The sequence below is a fragment of the Mirounga angustirostris genome, unplaced genomic scaffold (genome assembly GCF_029215605.1).
Source record: "Mirounga angustirostris isolate CCGP_5_RB_7025 unplaced genomic scaffold, mMirAng1.0.hap1 SCAF_17, whole genome shotgun sequence".
Classification (NCBI taxonomy): Eukaryota; Metazoa; Chordata; class Mammalia; order Carnivora; family Phocidae; genus Mirounga; species Mirounga angustirostris.
Window position 1 is genome coordinate 28,976,574 of NW_026991725.1, and position 21,034 is coordinate 28,997,607.

At 49.9% G+C, this 21,034-nt stretch overlaps 3 protein-coding genes across 12 annotated transcripts in view; 1 reads left to right on the forward strand and 2 right to left on the reverse strand.

Moving 5' to 3' along the window:
• The window catches only part of GJC1 (gap junction protein gamma 1), a 42,859-nt gene extending 39,325 nt beyond the window's left edge, over window positions 1-3,534 (reverse strand). For 2 of the 10 annotated variants that reach the window (XM_045888761.3, XM_054510784.2), the window contains exon 1: window positions 2,149-2,396. The gene's annotated coding sequence lies outside the window, so the exon portion shown is untranslated. Of the gene's footprint in view, window positions 1-1,622; window positions 2,080-2,099; window positions 2,123-2,148; window positions 2,397-2,618; window positions 2,768-3,175 lie in introns of those variants that run through there. The other 8 variants (XM_045888759.3, XM_054510782.2, XM_064583123.1 and 5 more) reach the window with 7 other exon arrangements.
• Window positions 3,535-11,510: 7,976 nt separating this feature from the next.
• HIGD1B (HIG1 hypoxia inducible domain family member 1B) lies at window positions 11,511-13,109 on the forward strand. Its single transcript, XM_045888758.2, has 3 exons — window positions 11,511-11,651; window positions 12,276-12,410; window positions 13,045-13,109. Exons 1-3 carry the CDS (start codon window positions 11,552-11,554, stop codon window positions 13,107-13,109), a joined length of 300 nt encoding a protein of 99 aa, XP_045744714.1. The 5' UTR covers window positions 11,511-11,551.
• Window positions 13,110-13,546: 437 nt separating this feature from the next.
• EFTUD2 (elongation factor Tu GTP binding domain containing 2) overlaps window positions 13,547-21,034 on the reverse strand; it is a 41,911-nt gene continuing 34,423 nt past the window's right edge. Inside the window, exons 17-28 of the mRNA XM_045888757.2 lie at window positions 20,103-20,214; window positions 19,576-19,716; window positions 18,845-18,946; window positions 17,824-17,906; window positions 17,160-17,246; window positions 16,847-16,973; window positions 16,562-16,649; window positions 15,800-15,918; window positions 15,550-15,644; window positions 14,690-14,843; window positions 14,441-14,548; window positions 13,547-14,113 (exon numbers count right to left, since the gene is read on the reverse strand). Of these exons, the coding sequence (XP_045744713.1) occupies window positions 14,018-14,113; window positions 14,441-14,548; window positions 14,690-14,843; window positions 15,550-15,644; window positions 15,800-15,918; window positions 16,562-16,649; window positions 16,847-16,973; window positions 17,160-17,246; window positions 17,824-17,906; window positions 18,845-18,946; window positions 19,576-19,716; window positions 20,103-20,214 (1,312 nt within the window). The 3' untranslated portion in view covers window positions 13,547-14,017. The remainder of the gene's footprint in view (window positions 14,114-14,440; window positions 14,549-14,689; window positions 14,844-15,549; window positions 15,645-15,799; window positions 15,919-16,561; window positions 16,650-16,846; window positions 16,974-17,159; window positions 17,247-17,823; window positions 17,907-18,844; window positions 18,947-19,575; window positions 19,717-20,102; window positions 20,215-21,034) is intronic.

The window sequence follows — 21,034 nt, forward strand, 5'->3', positions numbered from 1 at the left end:
TACTCCTGTATGGCAGCCCAGTACTGTCTGGTCATTCATTCTAAAGAGCTGGATAAAATAGCAATGCTCAGAGATAAAAGAATAGGTCCTTCTTATTTCCACAAAAACTAAACCCATCAGTTGCGGCAGTAGGTCTGAAAATTGTTGGCACTTAGCTGATATTAACAGTGCAGAACTGTGTTGTAGGTTAATGATACCAACTAAAATCTATTATCCTATGTATTCTCAAAGAAATGGTCTAAAAAAAAAAAGTAATCCCATTTTTCTTTGCCTAAATTTCTATCAGATATTTTGGGTAGGAGCCACACGTTTTTATGCTACAAGAAAAGCACCAATTAGTAAAAATAAATACATACATTTGCAAGTTAAAAAAAAAAAAAAAGCACCAATTTGGAAATAAAGAAGTATACTCCCAGTTCCACTAACTATCCAGACTAATAATGAAAAAAAGAAGGGAACACAACTCATTTATTTTGAAATGTGAACAAACCTCAAATAAAAAGCCCAGCATTTTGGAACTCCTCTCTTTGCACTGCATTAGGCATAGAAGAAACTATGCATTTATTAAGAGAATGATACTCTAGATTTTAATTATGTATTTTGTATTCTAGGATCCCAATTACTGACTTAATAGAAGAGCCTGGAGCTAGGGTGGTGGTGCAGCTAATCAGAGACAGACCCTCTAGTCCTTCCCTTTTGCTAATTTATACAAATATAAAATAGGAATAAAAATAATTATTAAGGGTAACAGTATTTAAGTAAAACTGTTATGCTGAAGGTATGTTAGCTTCTTAAATCCTTTGGACTTAAGGCTAAAAGTCAATTCTATCTTCATGAACTGAATTGAAGGTCTCTGGGTCCTTCGCTCCTTTTTGAGAGAACCGTGGTGGCTACCTAGCACAGATAAAAAACCAATTCTGAAGTCACACAACCTAAAAAAGAAGCTAAAAGCGCTGACTTTTAGAAAGGATGTTTGAAATGCTTTGGAAAAGCGCACAACAGTTTAAGACAAGCAGTAAACAGTATCAAACCATTACAAATCAGGACAAATAAGACAGGTAGAACTTCTGTATGGCTCCTATGTATTCTCTCCAAAATGTCCTTTCCTTACAATACTCTGCTCACAAATATCTGGCTCACCCTAAGATGGGGTTTACCACAGCTTTTTACCTTTTACCCAGAAGAGTCAGTTCATTTCTTTAATTCTGCCATTACATAGCACTTAAGAAATCTAAAGCAACTGCAACATACTATGCTAAATTCCAAAAAAAATAAAACCAACAAAACTCCAGGAAACGTGGTAACCACAATTCACAATATATTTAGTCAGAAGCTCTGGAATTAAGCTTACTTTTCTGCATTCTTACTCTGAATAATACCTAAACCCTCTTTAGGAGGTAAAGGATTTGATCCCTAAATTACATTATTAATCCCCTTTTCTACAGATATGTGATGTAGTCGCGATATGCTGTTCTCCGTTTATTAGGAATTAAAGTCCCCTTCATTTAGACTGCTTGGTTTTTATAGCGCTTTCCCACATACTCACTTCAAAGTATACACAACACGAACGTGTAACAGTTTTAGACTAATCAGGCACAAGATAATGCTTATCCAGAACTTACTCTATGTTGATTTACTCGATTCCACAAAGTACGGTCTTGAGGCTAACAAAATAAAGCGTGAGCACAATGAAATCTGCACCATTGCAGGTTCTCAATGAACAAACATTCCTTCAAATCATAAATCCGAACTCGCCCACTTCGCAAAGAAAAAGTAATCCCAATCTTAAGAAACAATCACAAGGGAAGGAAAACAACGCAAATGCTAAACCACACATTCACGTAAATCCTTTCAACTCAAAGCTCCAAACGCAGCCACCAACCACACAATTGGCCACAGTCGCAGCTTTAGCGCCTTCTCTTCATTTTGAATCTGCAGACCGAAGGGAAAACAAAATAATTGTCCAAAGTTTCACGAAGTGGAAGAAAATCATTTTAGGTAAAGGAAACATGTTAATGAAGAGGCGACCGCGCCATTCCCCCCCGCCCCCCGTTTCCCTCCTTCCAGCCCTCGAACTAAATCTTGTCTCCAACACGGACGGGAGGCAGGAGTCCCGGCAGCGCTGTTAGAGGAAGGAGTCAAACGAACCGCACGCCGCCCGGAGAGATGTCAGGGGCCGAGCGTCGGGAGACAAAGACCAGCCCGCGAAGCGCCCCGGCGGCGAGGGGCGGCCCCGGCGCGGCCCTGCGCCCCTAACCGCCCCGAGGAGTTGCGAGCACCGCCGAGCGCCGCCCAAGTGCGCGCCCGGGGTCCTCGCCCGCCCGGCGCGGCCGCCGCCGCCCGGGCCCACCCCCCGGCCGTTTCCCTCCCAATTTGGGAACCGCGCGCCCAGGGACAAAGGGGGAGGGAGCGCAGGGGGCAGCGGCGAGCCGCCGGCCAGACGCCCCTCCGGGGTTGGCGGGAAGTCTCAGCAGCAGCCCCTCCCGCCCCCCCCGCCGCACTCTTCCCGGGACCCCCGTCCCCCGCGCCCCCCCCCTCCGGCCTCCCCACAAGTTCTCCCGCCCCCCCGGGCCCCGCCCTTTGCCCGCTCCTCAGCCCGCCCTGCGGCCGCCCCTCACCGGGCGGCGTGTTCCCCCGGAGCCGCCTCCTCCGCCGGGCCTCGGCCCGTCCCACCGGCCGCCGCCTCATGTGCCCCGCGTCGCCATCGCCTGCGCCGCCACCCGCACCTCTCCTCCAACTCTCGGCGCCGCCGCCCTCGCCTGAGTCTCCAGCCGAGGCCGAAGCCGCTCCCGCCGCCGCCTCCCGCTCCCGCCGCCCGGACCCGCGGGGAGGCGCCTGCGCACTACGCGCCGCGGTGGGGGCGGGGGCGTCCCGCCGCGGCCTGGGAGCAGGGGGCGCGCGGCACGTGGCGCCCGGGTGGGAGGGGGCGCCCCGGAGCGCGCGGGCGGCGGCGCGGGCGTCCAACTTTCTACGGTCGGGCCCTCGCGCGCTCCCGGGCGGTCCCGGGGGCGCCGACTGTGTCGGTGCCACCCGCGTGGAGTCTGGACGTGGGTGGGCGCAGACCTCGCCCCCGGGACAATTCATCCCTCCAGCTTGGTTCTCGGGACAGCAGGCCCCCGCGGCCAGTGCCTCGGTTTGGGCGGGCTACCAACGGCGCCGCGAGGACACGCCTTACCTGAGCATCCTAGGTCTGTCCTACGAGCCCCGGAGTTGTCTTCTGTGCGCGCCGCCGAGGCCTGGGTCCAGTGTGACACATCAGGATGCTGACGCCCCGTTCTAGGTTCTGCTCCTACTGCCCCTCGTCGGGTTAATCATCCTACCTCCTTTGAGTCTTGGCTGTTAGTGGCATTTTAGATACTTTTGAAGTCCTGGACTTCTCAGATTAGCAAAACCCTAATAGGCTATTTCCTCTTAACCCCTTGCATCCCAGCAGGATCCCCTTCAAAGGACTTTCTGGAGAATTTGTATGCATGGGAATGTCCAGCCTTAAACTGCCTCGCCTCGAAGGAATCTGGAAACACCTCAAATGCTTTAAGTACAGGGAGTCCGTGCATTACAACGGAAGGCGTCCCAAGGAGATGGGAGAGTACTTTACTTTGTATGGTGTTTGACAACTCCTGTACTCCTGAATTATCTCATTTGACCATCACTGTACAAAAGGATAGGCTTCTATTTTACTCTTTTGACCACAGGAAATTAAGCTCTAACAAATGAGGTGACTTGCTACAGGTCAAACCCTCCTACCCCGAAAGCCAGGCCGGAACTAACTGCTAGTCCAGAGGGCTGGCCATCTGGCCCACTGACAGAAGTTTTGTTTGGCCGGTAGGATGTTTTCTAAAAGTATGCATTAATTGCCAAAAGTTTAAAATCCAGATCTTTGGCTTCTCTCTAAATAGTGAAAAAAAAAAAAAATCCTCCCTTTGAGCCTCTAGTTTCATCGGCGGCTACTTCTGAGTAATATTTGTTTGTGCAGGGCAGGCACTGTTCCCACTTAGCTGCTTGAATCATTTTCATTACCTGCTTGGCCTCTGTATTTAAGTTCTCCTCCCCTCTCCCCCCGCTGAACTCGCAGTGCCCCATTCATCCCCAACCCCTTCCTTATCACATTCCCTCTCTACAAATGTATTTAAAATGACAAGTGTGATGACCTTGTAAATATATGAAAATATGATAACACATCAAGCTAAAATAACACAGGAGACAACATTACTACATATGCTGATTAAAATATTAAAACTAACATCCTGCTAGTGCAATTCTATATTGGTACAAATTGCTTTAGAAAATGGCAATATCTACTAAAGCCAAACCCATGCCTACGCTGTGACTGCAATTCCATGGAAATTCCACAGAAATGTGTACAGATGTACACAAACTACATGTATTAATGTGTTCATAGCAGCACTATTTGTAATAGCCAGAGAACTGGAAAGCCCCCAAATGTCCAACAACTATAGAAAGGATAGATGAAATGTTCTAGTCACACAATGGTACCTAATGCAGCAATGAGAATGAACCATCTACAATCACACACAAGATAGATGAATCTCACAAAACTTTCCATTTATATGAAGTTCAAAAACAGGCTAAAGTGTCCTGTGCTCTTGAGTAAGGATAGTGGTTACCTAGAGCTAAGATTAGTCATGGGGAATATGAGGGGGCTTCTGGGGAACTGGTCCTGTTCTTTTCTTGATCTGGAGGTTGAATACACAGATGTGTTCAGTTACCACATCTGAGCTGTACACTTTTGATAGTGCATTTTTGTGCGGCATATTAAGATTTCAACAAAAACCTTTAAAGTGGTGGAGCACCTGGGTGGCTCGGTTGGCGTCCGACTCTTGGTTTCTGCTCAGGTCATGATCTCAGGGTTGTGGAATCGAGCCCTGCGTCAGGCTCTGCGCTGGGCAGGGAGTCTGCATGACATTCTCCCCCTCTGCCCCTTGTCCCACACCCTCTCTCAAATAAATAAATCTTAAAAAAAAAAACCCACAAAACTTTAAAGTGGTGTCAAAACATTTGATTATATATGTATATTTCATATATTAATAACACATATAAATGTTCATTAGGTATTATTTTCCTATAAGTTCATGGATGAAACTGCTGAGGAAGGCTTCCTATCTTTTAGCATTGACCATTCTTCATGGAGATTGGGAACAATACTCTTTCTGTATTTGTTACCTTACTACCAAGCCTGTAGCCCTGTCTCTCTTCTGGTAGAGAAACCTTTTAAAGATGGAAATAATGAGGTGCCTGGGTGGCTCAGTCAGTTAAGCGTCTGTCTTTGGCTCAGGTCATGATCCCAGAGTCCTGGGATCATCGAGCCCCACGTCAGGCTCCCTGCTCAGCAGGAGAGTCTGCTTCTCCCCTTCCCTCTGCCCAAACCCCCGCTCATGCCCTCTCTGTCTCTTGCTCATTCTCTCTCTAAAATAAAAACATGAAATCTTAAAAAAAAAGAAAAAAGGGAAATAATAAGACCCATGGAAGCTAAGCTGTTTAACCTGCAGATAGTTAAAAAAAAAAAAACAAAAAAAAAAACCAGAAATATAACTCTTCTTTTATCACCTTGCCAGCTAGTGACATCTTTTAATCCAGTTATAGGTGGTAAACTGAAGCCAGAAACCTAAGCCAGAGGATCTCTGATACAGTCACCAGTGATGTAGGAAAGATGTTAGGGTTTGAAGCCGACGGCCAAGAAAGAATTCTTGAGATGTCTCTGGTGCAAATAGATGGTTTTATTAAAGTACTGGGACGGGACCCATGGGCAGAAAGAGGGGCACTGGGGTTGTGAGGAGCAATTGATGATATACTTGGAGTTGGGGGAGGTAAGGGAAAAGGGAGGTTTTCAGAACTTTCATATGCTAAACAGGACCTACGAGATACTGGAGGCCTTGCCCTTGTCAAGTTAAGGTTGTTTTTCCCTCTAGCAAGGCATTAACATTAAGACAGTTGGGAGCTTCCTGGAAGAACATTATACTATGCCTGCCTCAAGTATTGGTCAATGGGCTGCACGTTATAAGGACATTTAATTTTATCTACATTTTCTCCTGGAAGCTAGGTTATTGGTAAGAATGCTTTTTTCTTGTAAATCACTAAGACATTGGTAAACTGAGGGAGACTCCTGCCTTGAAGGAGTGTAATCTCTGTAAGTTAACTGTTTGTTTTTCATTCCCTTAGCTTTAGGGCTGAGGAATGTCACATATATCCCACCTGAGGGGGAGGGGGTTGTTGGGTGTCAGCTTGTGCTTTGTCCTCAGCTTGCCTTCTGCTTCCTCATCAACCAGGATCTAGCAACCCCTAGAATGTGAGTTCCCTGAAGGCAGGACCATTGCCTGTCAGCTTCTAGAGCAGAGTGCCGCACATGGTAGGTACTTAGCAAGTACACGCCGAGTGAATGAGTGACTGAGAGCTTGCCATGGCTAGCACAAAAAGACAGGCTACCCGAGGGAAGGAAAAAAAAAAAAAGAGTCCCAGGCTTCAAACAGGGAAGGGGTCTGGTTTCCAAGCCTCTGGCACAGAGTGGTGGAGGCCGGTGCTGTGAGAACTGCATCATTTTTTATTCACATGGGGCCCAGGCAGGAAAGGATCAAAACCCAGTTTGAGAACTTGAGAGTCACCCTGGGGCTCTGTGGTTTGGGAACTGCAAGGTCAACTTGAAGACTCCAGTGTGTCACTATTTCCATTACACATTTTCCAGGGTCCCCACTTGGCTGATAAACTCAGAGTAGATTGCTGTGTCCTGGGGGATGGGAGCAAAGGCTCAGAGAGGTAGGATTTTCGGAAAGCTCCCTGTTGGCAACAGGAAGCCCTGTGGGCCCCAGACTGGCTGGATAGTGAGGAAGCGTCTCGTTAAAGCAGCTCTTGATTGCATGTGCTAATGGGGAGGCAGGTATGAGTAGCACACCCCTTTCTCCAGAACCCCCAGCAGTTTTAGTTGACCTGTGGGACACATTATACTGTTTCTCTCTGTCACAGGGATGGTGGGTGAGGCAGATTTTTTGTTGTTGTCAAAAATTTTTTTGAATATGTTAACACAAGTAGTATAAGGAAGAACAGTAGGATGACCCTCACCAGTGTTCCCGGAGCCCAGTTAGCAGTTCCTTGTATTAAGGCAGAATTTTAAATTAAGGTCAATTTACTTGCAAATGAGGGATAGGTGAAGTGTGTGCAGGAGATGGGGGTGGGGGGACGCATATGGGAGAGGACCCATTCTGTGCTGGCTCAGGAACTACCCTGCGTTAGTGAGAAGCAGTGCAGTAGGTGCAGTCTTTGAATTTCTGGAAGTTCTCTCTGCCCAGCTGTTTGTACTTGTTTACTCATATTTCTACGATGGTGTGAGAATGTGATGGTGTGAGAATGTGATGGTGAAATGTACATGAAGTCCCATTATTACTTGCTATGTTAACTTTCCACTGTAAGCTGGTCTATAGCGGTTAACATTATTGGTTGGATAGCTCAGCCATTTACTTGCTGTGCCATCTGGCTGTTACTTCCCCTCTCTGAGCCATGGTTTCCTCATCTGTAAAATGGGGATGAGATCCATCTGTTGGGACTTTGTGAAGATGAAATAAAATATGTGAAGTGCCTAAAACGTGTAGGCTCCAAAGGCATTAGTCCCCTCCCACAGTGTTCTTTGGAGGAAGCCAGGTAATTTGGGTATTCAAAAGCACCCACCACAAGGATCTTGGCAAAACATTTCAAATCCCTGCGCATCCATTCATCATCTGAGACAGGTGTGTCTCAATACGCAGCTCAAAATTGGTCCTTCACAAGACGTGATCCTACGACGTCAGCATTACTACAGTCGGATGCAGCCTTCCAATCGCTACCATCCACACCCTCTTAGAAGCTTTTTAAATGTGTGAGTAGTCTCCCCAGAAAGATAAGTGGTAACAAAGGCACTTTCCTGGCCCCAGGCCTGTTGCTCTTGGGGCTGTCCTTGGACAAAAACTGCAGGGTCATTAGAACTTACTGCCTGCTTTTAGGGGAGGGGATGTCTTACCCTCCCTACCCCAGGCACCTTCTAGAGGCTGCCTCAGCCTAGCCCTGTTATTTGGAAACTTCCAGCCCCAGCCTGCTCCTGTTCCCCCCCACTCCTGGCACCTCCAGTCCCTGAGACACTACTATATATGGCCTAATGTTTCCTCTCCTGTGATTCCCCCAGCCCTTCAGCCTGGGTCCTCCTCATTCCAACCCCAATTCAAGCATCTTCTGTTCCTTGTCCAGTTCATTCTTCAGCATCTCCTCACTCACAGCACTCCTTTAGCTCAAGGCAAAAGAGTTGCTGGCCCTCCTTTCCCTGCCTGGTCCCTCAGCTCCCTTGGGCTACATATAGCATAGCAATGCCTTGATTTGTGTAGCGCTTCAAGTCCTGGCCACCCCCTCCCACACAATAGGGAGAAGCAGCCTGAAGAAGGTTGAAGAGGGACAAGGGTGTGCTGAACTGGGACCACCCAGAACGTGGCAACCTTTTCATCTATTGTCAGGGACTTTCTACTTCTCCCCCAGCCTGCTACCCGTTTCCTGACACTTGCTCATTCTGGAAGGAAGAGGAGCAGGCCATGTGCAGGGGAATTCTAACAATCATCTTATTTAACTCTTACAATGATCCTATGGGGAGATGCTACCTCCATTTTACAGATGATGGCATAGACTCAAAAGATGTTGAGTGGCAAAAGACCAAGTATTCAGAGAGTGGTCATTCAAGCAGCTAACTGATCCCATGTCTGCCTGTGGCCTACGCTCCGGATCCATTAAGTCTGTCTGCATCACTCAATTAGACCCTTCTAAATTAGAATTTCTATGAGTGTGACATGACCTGGAAGGAGAAAGGGTTTACTAAGCAAATTACTAATGTAGAATTGCTTAAATAGAAATAATTATTGAAGACTTGGCATAGTAACAAAAATATTATCATAATTTATCTTAGCTGTTTACTGAAGCGGTAGTCTACAGAAATCTGTTCTTGAAGTTTTACTGTGTTCTCAGAAGTAAAAAGGAATTTTATTTCTTCTATTTCAAGAGACTTTCCCTCCAGTTTACAATCCTTCTCCCATTAGTCCAGAGCAGTGAGATTTGATTTTAGGGACAGTTATTAGTCTGGTTCTTTCTTGTGTCACTTACTGTGACCCGGGGCAAGACATTTAACCCAAGCCTCAGTTTTTCATCTGTGAAATGGGGAGAATAGTACCTACCTTACAGAATTGTGAGGATTAAATAAAAATAACCTACTTAAAGCAATTAGCACATTTCTTGTCCCATGGGTACTCAGAAAATCGTATTCTTTTCTCAATTCTGGGCTGAGATGTTATAGGAGCATCAACAGAAGCCCAATAAGGGAGAACCTCTTTGAACTTCGCTCTCCATAGCTTGGACCCTATTCTCCAAAGGGTTTGGAGTTGATCCTGATTCTTGCTCTGTCTCAGCCAGGCATTTCATCCCCCTGCCTCTGGCCCAGACCATCCATCTCTTGAGAATTCAGGCCACCACTGGGACCAGGAGAGGCAGCCCGGGAGAGTGTGTGTGAATGACTGGGAGGAGAGTTCCCATGGACGCTGGGGATATGTGAAGGCCCTGGGGAGCTGCTGTGACCCTGGGTCTTTTCCTAGGGCAGTGAGTGCTGGGGAGAGAAAAGAAAGACTTCAGCTGCTGGACAGATTTCCAGTGCTGAAAAGCCCCGTTCGGATAGACACATGGGGCTGAGGATGTAGGGAAGGAACAAGGCCTGGGATGGAGTGGGCCTCTCCATAGTGTACTCCAATCTTTCTCCACTTGCTTATTAGCAAGAAGGTTCTTTCCTCCTCTTCTCTGAATCCAGGGTGCCACGATTGATTAGCATTCCTAAGCTTCAGCCTGGATGGAGAGGTTCTGCTTGGCCAGCCTATGGGAAGCAGGCTACAAGTACAAACTCTGGAGCCAGTCAGACCTAGATTCAGATCATGACATTGCCATTTACTAGCTGTGCACCCTTGGATAAGTCTTTTAGCCTCTCAGAAGCTCAGTTCCCAGTCTATGAACAAACTACTACTTACTGTATAAAACAACTGAAAGGCCTGAAATGTAAATACCTCATATTAGGTGATAATGCAGGTCAATTGTCATCTCTGTCCTGAATGAGCATGAGTGAGCATCTCACCCCCGTAGGCACTATAAGGAGCGCTGGAGATGTGACAAAGTCCTAGTGGTTATAAACTGGATGAATCTCCTTGGTCTAGAAAGCATCCTTGAAAGGATCAAGACCACAGTTGGGAATAGGGGCATTTTATTTACATCCCACATTGTTCGTGAGTGTTCGAAGCAGTATAGCTTGCGGGAGAACCAAGGATCTCTCTCGTTTCTTGGCTCTGTATTTCCAGCTCAGTTCTCTGTAGCAAGTCCCTGTCTGATCCAGCCCCTTACATCCATGGGAATTAACACACTGAATCTAGTTAAGTGCTCCCACCATCTGATCTTTCATTACCTTCCGGTGCTTGAAGCTCTGGCCTGGAACTCAGCAAATGGGGGGTTAAGACTGATGTCCTGGCCTATCTCCTCCCCTCTCCATTCCTGACTTCAAAGTCCCCATTAAAGCTTGCTTCCCTGACCCCACAGTGGCAGCTCCATCATCAGCTCCTGGCCGGTTCAAAACAGCAGATGCTGAGCCCTGGCCGGGCTGCTTGCACTCTACTTTCTAGCCATCTCCTAGGGTAAGCACCAGCATGCTGAGAACCTGTGGGGCTGACAGTCCTTGCTCCTCCAGGAGAGAAGAGGCAACTAGGAATAGAGGTCACCTCATGCAGGGAGTCTGTCTCACGGTCGGACCCAGAAGGCACCGCGTAGGCAGAAGCCCTGGTCTATGGACCAGGACTCTGGGGCTCCGTCTAGTTTGTGATCAGAGCAGATGTTTACTGGGGTTAGCAAGTAGAGCAATAAGGGTCACCTGCCCAGAGAGGAAGGCAGGGGTTCGGCAATGGCAAAGAACCTGCCAAGAGATGGAAATGCGAGCAGTTCAGGAACCAGAATTAGTTCCATTAGTACTAATGTCCAAAATCTATGCTAAATTATTCACAAATCAATGTCCAGTCATCTTAATCTTTGGCTCTGGTGATTCAGTAGCCAGTGCTGGGACACTGGATGGCTCTGGCTCTCTGGGGCCAGATCCTATTCTGTGGCTCCCTCAGGGAACGGTCACAGATTCAAGACCAGTGGAGGGCCCAAGCCTCAATGCCTGTTCCTCCCACCCTCATCTGTGGATTTTTCCAGCTGCTTTTCTCAACCTAAGCATAACATAGGGATACTGATGGGGGGGGAGGAGGGCAGGGAAAACAGTGAAGTCAGACTGAGCTGTGGAAGAAGAGATGGGAGAAATGGCACTAATGGTCCAGCTATCTGAGACAGGACACTTGGGACTTTTCAAGTAGCGGTGTGTTGGGGCATGGTAAGAGAAGGTCTTAGCAGGCAACTCCTTCCTCTCTCTCCCAGACTGAGGAGAATCGGGAGTTATTGTGGGGTGCCTCTTTCTAGGACTGGGCTGAAGCCTCAGAGCCCCAGCTGATAACCCTGGGGCCAGATCATGTCAGCTAACAAAGGCTGGTGGGTACCACCTGAGGGCGAAGACAGTGTGTCTCAGAAGTTCCTGAGGAAGACCAGGGAGTCTCCGCTGGTGCCTGTAGGTGAGTAGGAAAGTAAGGAAAGAGGGCGAGGAGGGGCCTTCCCTCAGAGAACAGGTCTCCTAGTCTTTTCAAATGAAGCAGGAACTCAAGTGTCATACCCACTGAGCAGTTGCCAGCCAGGAAAGGAGTGAACCAGCAGCAAAGGTGCCAAGGGAAGAAGGGACACGCCTGACAATGAAATAAGGGAGTCTGGATGGGTGGAGGTGGTGGCCGAGGGCTTGGGGTGTGGGGAAACATGGGGCATCAACACCTGTGTGAGGAGAGGGAGGAGCAGTTTGGGGTCTCCCAGGGCTTCCTTCCTCAAGGTCTTGGGAGAGTAGTAAAGTAGCTGTGGGAGCCAACAGCGGTTGGAGAAGGGCCTGAGCAGAGCCAATGGGGGTAGGGGGCTCAGGATGGGCTATTTGTACATAGAGGAGGCCTCACTGGAGGGAGGCAGCCACTTTGAAAATGCCACCAAGAGGAAACAACTCAATATTCTGATGATGGTCCCCCCTCTCCCGCCATGAAGTGGCAGGAAAGTAGGGGTTTATCCAGATGCCCAGGCTACCTAAGTGAGGGGGTCTCTCATTAGGGGAACCACGTGATTGGTGACTGAGGCCCAACGGTCATGTTCTCTGCCTATAGGCTTAGGAGGCTGCCTGGCAGTGGCAGCCTACCGGATTTATCGGCTGAAGGCCCGTGGTTCCACCAAGATGTCCATACACCTGATTCACACCCGAGTGGCGGCGCAGGCCTGTGCTGTGGGTGCAGTCATGCTAGGTGAGTGGCTGCCAGGGTCCCAGGAGAATAAGAACAGAGCTGATGAGGCAAAATCTGGCTGTGAGTCCTGACAGTTAAGGGATGGTAATTTTAGTCCCTGTTCCCTATAGTAAGCTCCACAGCAAGTCTTGGGTGACACTCCCAAACCAAGCCATTTTCAGGATTCCTTGTTTTATCTCCTGTCCCAGGGCCTGTGGGGATGGTGCAGTTGGTTTCGTGACAGTTTGTTCTAGATGTGAGAAAAATCACACAGCAGAACATATGCTGAACTTCTCTTCCTCTCTGGGTCAAGAGGCAGGCAGCTACGGACTAGCTGTGTGACCGTGGACAAATCCTTCTCTGAGCCTCAGTTTGTGTCCAACATGATGATAAGCACCCTGGCTTGCCTACCTTGCAGGCTGCTGTGAGGTTTCTCAGATAGGTAATCTGTGTGGAAGGGCTTTGTGAACTGTCAATGGGGTGTTTCCCTAGGCCGTGTGGTCAGGTGCTCACGGCACCTGTTGAGACCCAGAGCAAAAAGATGAGCAGAGAAGCTGGACTCTCAGGGGAACGGCTGGAGTCAGACTCCTGGGAGAGCCAGAGGATGGGTGCAGGGTTCGGTGTTATGGGATGTTTTCCCTTCTCCTTCCTGCAGGTGCTGTGTACACAATGTATAGAGACTACATCAAGAGAATAGCACAGGATCCTGGGGAGAAGTAGGACTCCTGTAGAGCCTGGGGCCACCAGAGCCTCTTCCATCAATCCCTGGTACGTTCCTAATAAAGCAGTTCTGAGGAAAATCAAGTCTCTTCACATGGGGGACAGCAGAGTAAGGGACCGGTAGTGGCTCGGGGTGGGGGGTGGTGTGTGTGTGTGTGTGTGTGTTTTAGAGAAAGGGCTAGAAATCAGAGCTCTGGCCCCCAGCTCCAGGGCAAGGAAGGTTCTCCAGAGGCAACAGCTTCTGGTCCCAAAAGCCTAACACCTCCCAAGCCAGCCCAGGTCCCACCCAGAAGAAGCAGAGCAGAGAGGCAGGAAGGTGGAGGCAAGAAAGTGGCCTCAACGTTCACGGGAGCACTGAATTGAGAGGCAGGCATCCCTCCCACCACAGGCTGCTGCCCTGGGGACGCAGGCAGGAAGACTGCAGCTGGGAGAAGAGACACAGGAGACAACATATATTCAGAACCCAAGTACCAGGGCCAGACTGTGCTGGAGGGAAGGGGATGGGGGTGGGGATGAAAGGAACAGAGCAAGGCAGAGGTCAGACTGTTCTGTTCACTTAAAAACCATGTCTAAGGTCAAACTTGTAAAAAAAAAAAAAGAAAAAATTCCATGTAAATCCTGAAGACAGGGCCCCTTGGGGTTAAACACTTCGTCCCCTTCTTCTTCTCGGAGTCCAAGCTCCACTCTGTTCCCTGGGAATGGAGCCAGGCAGAGGCCGCAGAGGAACTAGGAGGCCAAATACTCCTCCCTTGCTGGGACTCTGGGTTGGAGGGTTTGGGGTGTTAAAAATGGCCACAGCAGCTCTCAGACGCTCTCTGACAACATGGAGTCCGGGTCACACCAGGTCCCAGCTTCAAGTCCAGGATACAGCCCGCTGCAGGGAGCAGGGCTGCCAGGAGTCCCAGCACTCACATGGGGTAATTGAGCACAACATCCTGCTTGGCGAGTTCCAGCAACATGGGATCATCGAAGAACTTGCTGATGCTTACATCCTCACTCAGGCCCTGCAAAGAGTGGGAGCGATGCAGGAAAGAGCCCTATGTGGTCACCAACAGAGCTGAAAGGCCGTCCAAGACCTGTGCTGGAGGGGGAGGCTGATGGGGGTGGAACTTTGGTCCAGCTATTTCAGGAATCGCCACTGGGGAGAAGATGCTCCCTTGCCGGCCAGACTGGTGGCCCAAGGCCTGTACAGACTGCACCTCTCTGCACCGTGCAGTGAACTGCTCTCAGTCTTTGGGAGAAAGGTCCCAAAGCAAGAAATGAAAAGAGATCCAACTCCTGCCAAGAGCCCTGGGGACTGAGGGTTGGCCATGGGCCCCAGGGACGCATACCTTCCTGCGACGGGTTTTGATCATGAATTCCCGGGCCAGGTGAGGAGCAGGCTGTGGCTCCAGGGGGCGGATGACAATGCTCTTGTCCAGAGGATCGCCAGGTACAATCTGAAAGGTAAAGTGATTTCAGATGGTCTAGGACTCTTCTCTAGGATACTGGAAATCTCACCTGGGAAGGGGAACAGGCCAGAGGGGACTGGCTTTGAACAGGTGGGAGGGCACACTGGCCAGCCTGCATCATTTTCTCACCTGCCAATGGTGGAAGACAGACAAGGAAAAGGCCTGCCCTTGGGTGTGAGTCCGCAGATCAGTCTCAAAGCCAAAAGAATCAATGGCAGGGATGAAAGCTTTGATGGTGTAGAGAGGGGAGCCTGGGATGGGTGCATCCTGAGTCACGTGCCCCCTGTGAGAGAAAAAGAAAGGGTGAGTTCCTTGTCCTACAGAGACCAAAAGCAGAGAAGAATCTGGCCCCAAATGTACCACAACACAGTTACCATCAAGGAAAGAATAACCACAATCATGCTATAGTGGGCAGAAAAGGCTTGGGGCCCTCAGTGTCATTTCCTGTGGCTGTCAAAGGGGCAGTGACCTCTAGGCAAGAGTGGAAACACTGGGGCGCCTGGGTGGCTCAGTCGTTAAGAGTCTGCCTTCGGCTCAGGTCATGATCCCAGGGTCCTGGGATCGAGCCCCGCGTTGGGCTCCTTGCTAGGCGGGGAGCCTGCTTCTCCCTCTGTCACTCCCCCTGCTTGTGTTCCCTCTCTCGCTGTGTCTCTCTGTCAAATAAATAAAATCTTTAAAAAAAAAAAAAAAAGAGTGGAAACACTGACGAGACAAGGTCCTATAGACACTCCCCCCACTACACATTTCAGTCCTTTCCCCAAGGACTCTCCAAGGAGAGAGGGCCCAAAAAAGAATCTCAAAATTTTTATCTGCAGTGAAGCTGGGCATTTCCTCCAATCTTTCCTACTTCCTTCTGAAAACCCAGCTCAGTTGGTTTTTAGGAGCAGAAACTGTGTAGGAGGCCCATCTCCTTCCCCACGGGAGCCCATAACTTCCCGCTGTGCTCCTGCTCTCTGCACCCGCCCTAACATGCCCCGCTGGTGGCTCACCTGCGCCTGGCCAGGACAGTGTACACAGCAGAGACACAATCCGCAGGGGCCTGGACCTCCACAAAGTAGTAAGGCTCCATCAGGCGAGGAGTGGCCTGCAGTGGGGGCAAGAAGAAAGGCTTGCTCAGCTTGGGGAAGGCTGAGGACTGAGGATCCAGGTAAAGAAAAGGCCGGAGGGACTGCAGTCCTGATGCCCCCAAAGGCTGGACCTCCACTCAATGCCCTGGAGCAGGTCAGCCCCACCACTCACCATGAGGAAGGCAGAATAGACGACTCTCCTTGCCGTGGGGATGATCTGGCCCCCGCCCCGGTGCAGGGGCTCCTGGGCAACCACTGCATCGAGGATCTTAAACTTGACATTTCGAATCACTGAAACAGAGATGGGGGAGCTGCTGAGTGAGGAGCAGTTGCAGGGCTAGTCAAGGGCCCAAGGGCAGAGCAGCAAGGGGCCTCTAGCTGCATGGCAGCTGTCTTGAGGCCACAAAAGATACGGCTCACAACCACCCTGCAGATGAGTGTTCTGATAGGATGCCAAGGCCTACAGCAGAGGACGGAAGTTAAGCACACGTTCTTTGTGTTGGTTTCAGGTCATGCTCAGGCATCGTAAAGCCTTCCTAGATGTTTATGTGTTTTTCTTACAGATATTTAATTATGTTTGAATGCAGAGTAAGTTCTAGGAATTGCACATTTCTTCCCACTAAATCCAACCGTGGTCTATAAACCACTCTGATCCCACCTCCCTCCTAATACCTTTCCTTGAACACATTCCTTCTCAGGACTGAGGAGCAAATGTCAGCCTAGAAATAACTTCATTTCGGATGTCCCGAGCAATAGCACTAGGACAGGGAGGGAGGGGAGGAGAGGATGCTGCCCCAGGACACGGGATGGCCCCGTGTGCCCCGAGCTGCTTCTCCTGCCAGCGCCCATAGATGAGCCTAGCCCACCCCACACGCCCAGGCTCGAGGACCCTAGAGGTCTGGGCAGGGGAGGCCGAGGCATGGGTGGAACTTACGCTCATCACAGAGGGGCCCCTCCCGGGTTCCCCACTGGAAACCTTGAACGATGCTGTCCTTCACTGAACCAAGAAGAGCCTTGTCTACCTGCACAAAACACGAGGGCACATGTGAGCAGCGACCCTGGCAACAACCAGAGTTTAGAGGGAGTAGAAGGTAGGTATACTGGTAAGAAGATTCACCAGAAACCACAAAATACTTTGGGGAAAAGAAGTACACTTCATAGTTTCTTCCACTCTACAGCGAAGAAACCACCTCTATGGCTCCCATTAGTTCTGCTGTACCTCAGAGGGCAGGGTATCATCCACCAGGATGTTGGGGCCGGTGGCATCAGGGCCGAAAGCCCAGATGGAACGTGCAGCCAGCAGATCCCAATCGTACTTGGTCTGAAAGAATTCTCCCAGTTTCTTCCTGGGAGGGGGAAGGATGAGACAATGGAGGTATCTGGCAGCTCTGCAGTTATTGCCTGCTGGGGTCACAGATCCTGCCTTCCTGGAGGACAGTTCACTTCCCAGAACAGGTGGCATTAGAGACTGGGCGGGCAGGCTGTGGCGCCTCGTCTCCTTTCAAGTCTTGGAACCACAGCCACGTTCTCACCTGTTCCAGGTAATCTGGACCACCTCGTTCTCTATGTCCTCGGCGAGGCCCTTCTCAAGTGGCTCGGCAATCATGGTGATCTTGTTCCTAGTCAGACAGGAAACGGGTAATGATGAGGATCAGCAGGACTCACAGAAGGCGCATTCCTAAGAAAAGGCTGGCAAGGCAGTGACGCCAGTAGAAGCCAGATGGGCCAGAGTAGAGCAAAAAGGTTCATCTTCTGTCTTCTTCATTCAAATCTACCACTCTTTAAAAAAGTGAGGTCTCAGGGCGCCTGGCCGGCTCCCTCAGTGGAGCATGTGGCTCTTGATCTCAGGGTCATGAGTTTGAGCCCCATGCTGGGGCTGGGGATTACTTAAAAATAGAATCTTAAAAAAACAAAAAACAGTGGAGCTGCTGCTAGGGCAAAATTTTAAGATGATCATATACAGAAAGAAGTGGCAATGCGGACACTCATCCTTGGGGTACTTCTGGCAAAGAATCCCACAGTATCATGTCTACAGGCCTAAGGGATGAGAGTGCTGGGGTAAAACTCCAGCATCCTAAGACCCCATCCTAAGACTCAGGGAGTCTGTTTCCACAGCGCTTGTGATTTGGGCGGAGTGGCGCGGGCAGAGAAGAGTGTCCCCTGTCAGTCCCAGGGTCACTCAGACCCCCAGCTCACTTCTTATTGGGCGTTTCAGCAAAGCACTTGAGGGAAGATGTTTCCACCACCGTCTCACAAAACGTGACAACAGGGTCAGCCACCTGGGAAACAGAATAAATTGTTAGGCAAAGTCTCAATTTGTTGGAAGGACAATCTTCTGCCAAAGGGAATTCTGAGGTCCCCTTGGCACCACCTCTGCAGTAACAGCTTGTTCTTAACCAGCATCAACAACAAGTACCATAGCGGGCTAAAAGCGCGTACCAGCACTAAGCAGCCTGAGAAAGCTTAGCCGAGTGCGGAGTTTGTGTTCCTCAGCCAAGAGTTAAGTGCGAGTCGAACCTGGGGCTAAATGATAGTCCCCCAAGGTCTCTTCCAACATCTGTTCAGCCATCCCACCGCTCACTGAACAGCTCCCGTGGCTCTGTCACAGCGGGCACTAGGGACTGCCTGGCAGGTCCCCGTTCCATTCTGAACCCCTGCCTCTGGGTAGCACAGCTCCTCCCTGAGGCTCCCACACGGCCGGCTACCGGGGAACTCAGTATCTTCTAGAGCACCAGTCCTCGGCACATCAGGAGGAGCGTCTAAGACAGGTACGTGAGGGCACTCACTCCCACCACCACAGGAGCTAGGAGAAAATATGTGTACCAAGAAGGCGCACTTGAACTGAGGGGCCACAGCATGACCTGACAGCAAACCCAGGAGGGCCAGTCCTCACTCCCTAAAACGATCCACTGAGCCCTAATCACCAAAGATGGGTTCTTAACAGAAGACCAAGAATCACTTTGGCTTGGGAGCCTTGACTTTAAACGTATGACATTGAGAATAACCCTGCCGGAAGGGGCAAACCAGATCTCAAATACCTTCCCATATAGGGAGCAACAGGTCATACTTTTCCCAAACACGTCTCCTCTCCTAGTGCCCCCCTCTTCCCTCAGGCCTTCCAGGCGAATCAAGGGTTTGGCTGCTTGTAAAATCAGTCTGGAGCCGTGAGCCAAGCTCCTGGCTGGGCAGGCGCTCAAGAAAGGGGACGCTGATTTACCTTGATGTCGATCTCTGAGTACATCTTCCGCAAGTCGTGCATCACACAGTCCAAGTAGAGCTCCCCAGTACCCAGAATCACGTGCTCCCCAGACTCTTCCACCTGAAACGCAACAGCTCTGGCAGTCACAGCCTGGACCTCCTGTGCCAGCACCAGAATCAACATGAGAGCCCAGGAGGCGGCACCCGAACCCACTATGGAAAGCCACTGCTCAGCATCAGTTCTAGCCTCTTCAAGAAGGACCACTGGGGAACAGGGACCTATGAGTTAATCCTCAAGACATCTGGACCATTCAGCAATAGTGCTACTGGGCATAAGGTCACCAACTTATTTCCGTCACAACCGTTTAGGGAACACACTGCCCTATGTCTACAGACATAAATTGACCCTTTAGCCCTGGCCAACTACTCAGAAAAGTATGCTAGAAGGCTCAAGAATGTAGAAGAATCAGAATGACTCACTTTTCTGGAAAAATCAATTCAAAGTGTACTCTCCAAGACACATCTCTTTCCCATTGAAAGATACTGTGGGATATGAACACACGCACGTGCACTCACTGCCCCCCACCCCCATGTCCTGCTTTGAAATGATAACGGCAGACGGGGATACTTGCTCCCGACATAGGCTGCTGGAAGCAGATCAGACAGACCTGGTGGACATGAGGCCGTGGGCAGCACAGAGCTGTAAGCCGGGCAACGGGGCCTGGCAGCTCCCACATGCCCTGAGCATACCTTGGTGGTAAGGGATGGATAGCTCTTGTTGACCTTGCGCAGACCGTCCAGCATCTTGGGCAGCTCTGAGGGGTTGACCGGTTCCACAGCAATCTTGATAACAGATGTGGTGTTGAACTTCAGGGGCCGGAAAATCTGAGCCTGAGATTCAAAATGCAGAAGAATGAGGGCACCCGGACTGATTAGGCACCAAAGATGCGGAGGTCAGAGAGGAGCAGACCATTCCCCCCACCAGAAGCCACAGTGCTGCTTGGAAGCAGCCTGAAGGCCGTTTATTCCGTGCATTTTGGCAGAATAAAGAGAGAGGGAAAGATAAAGGAACTCCCCCTAATTCCTAGCATCCGAGCAGAGTGCAGGGAGAATTGAGCAGGGTCAGATCGAGAACACTGCCGAGGCCCGGAACCAGGAAGTGGTCATGACTCTGGGTTAGTACCCCGTGAGTTCTGTTGCTGGTTGCTCGTGTGTGGTCTGGCTCTGTGTGACCCTCTAGGTTAAACTAATCCAGTTGCTTTTTCAAAAAACTCTACCTCCTCATTGCCCCGGGGTTCAGTTATGGTCGCTGTCTTCACAATTGGTTGATCAACACCTTCAATCAGAACCCAGTTGCCAGCAGGAACACGATTCACCTCAATATGGTACCTGGAGCAACAGATAAGCGAAATAAGGAGGGGTGCCAGGCACTGAGCCAGGCGCAGGGGTGAACCAGACATATTCCAGCAGGGAAGGACACAATAAACAACCAATCATATAACCTCACATATATGTACAGGTGACTCTTGAACAATGTGGAGGTTAGGGGCGCCGACCCCCCATGCAGTTGAAACTTCCGTCTATGTCCTGACTCCTCCCAAAACTTAACTACTAACAGCCTACTGTTGGCTGGAAGCCTTACCGATAACACATATTCTGTGTGTTATATGTATTCTACACTGTATTCTTATAATAAAATAAGCTAAAAAAATACTAAGTCCTAAAGAAGAGAAAATATGTTTATAGGACTATAGTGTATTTAAAGAAAAAAAAGAAAATTACCCACATTAAAGTGGACCCACGTAGCTCAAACCTGTGCTGTTCAAGGGTCAACTGGAGTCACAAACTGATTAGCACATGAAAGAAAAGTGCATGGTATTGTCAGAGGACAAAACAGGAAAACCCAGTTCCAGTTGGATAGTAGTGGTCAGCAAGGCCCTGCCCAAGGGGTAGAAGGTAAGGAGATGCCAGAAGCATCCTAGAAGACACTGTGACTGCCCTAGCTCATCAGTCTTCTGCCTTCTAGGGAACAGCTGAATCCGGGGGAGGGGCCGGGGGCCGGCGGCAAGGTGTGGCAGCAACAGCAGGGACAGGACTGCCTCCGCTCTGCTTGCTAGCTGAGAAGCCAAACTTAGGAACTCACAAGCAGCCCAGAGGCCCAAGATAACTCTGATTCTGAAGATGGGGAAGCTACAAGGGATCCAGCAAA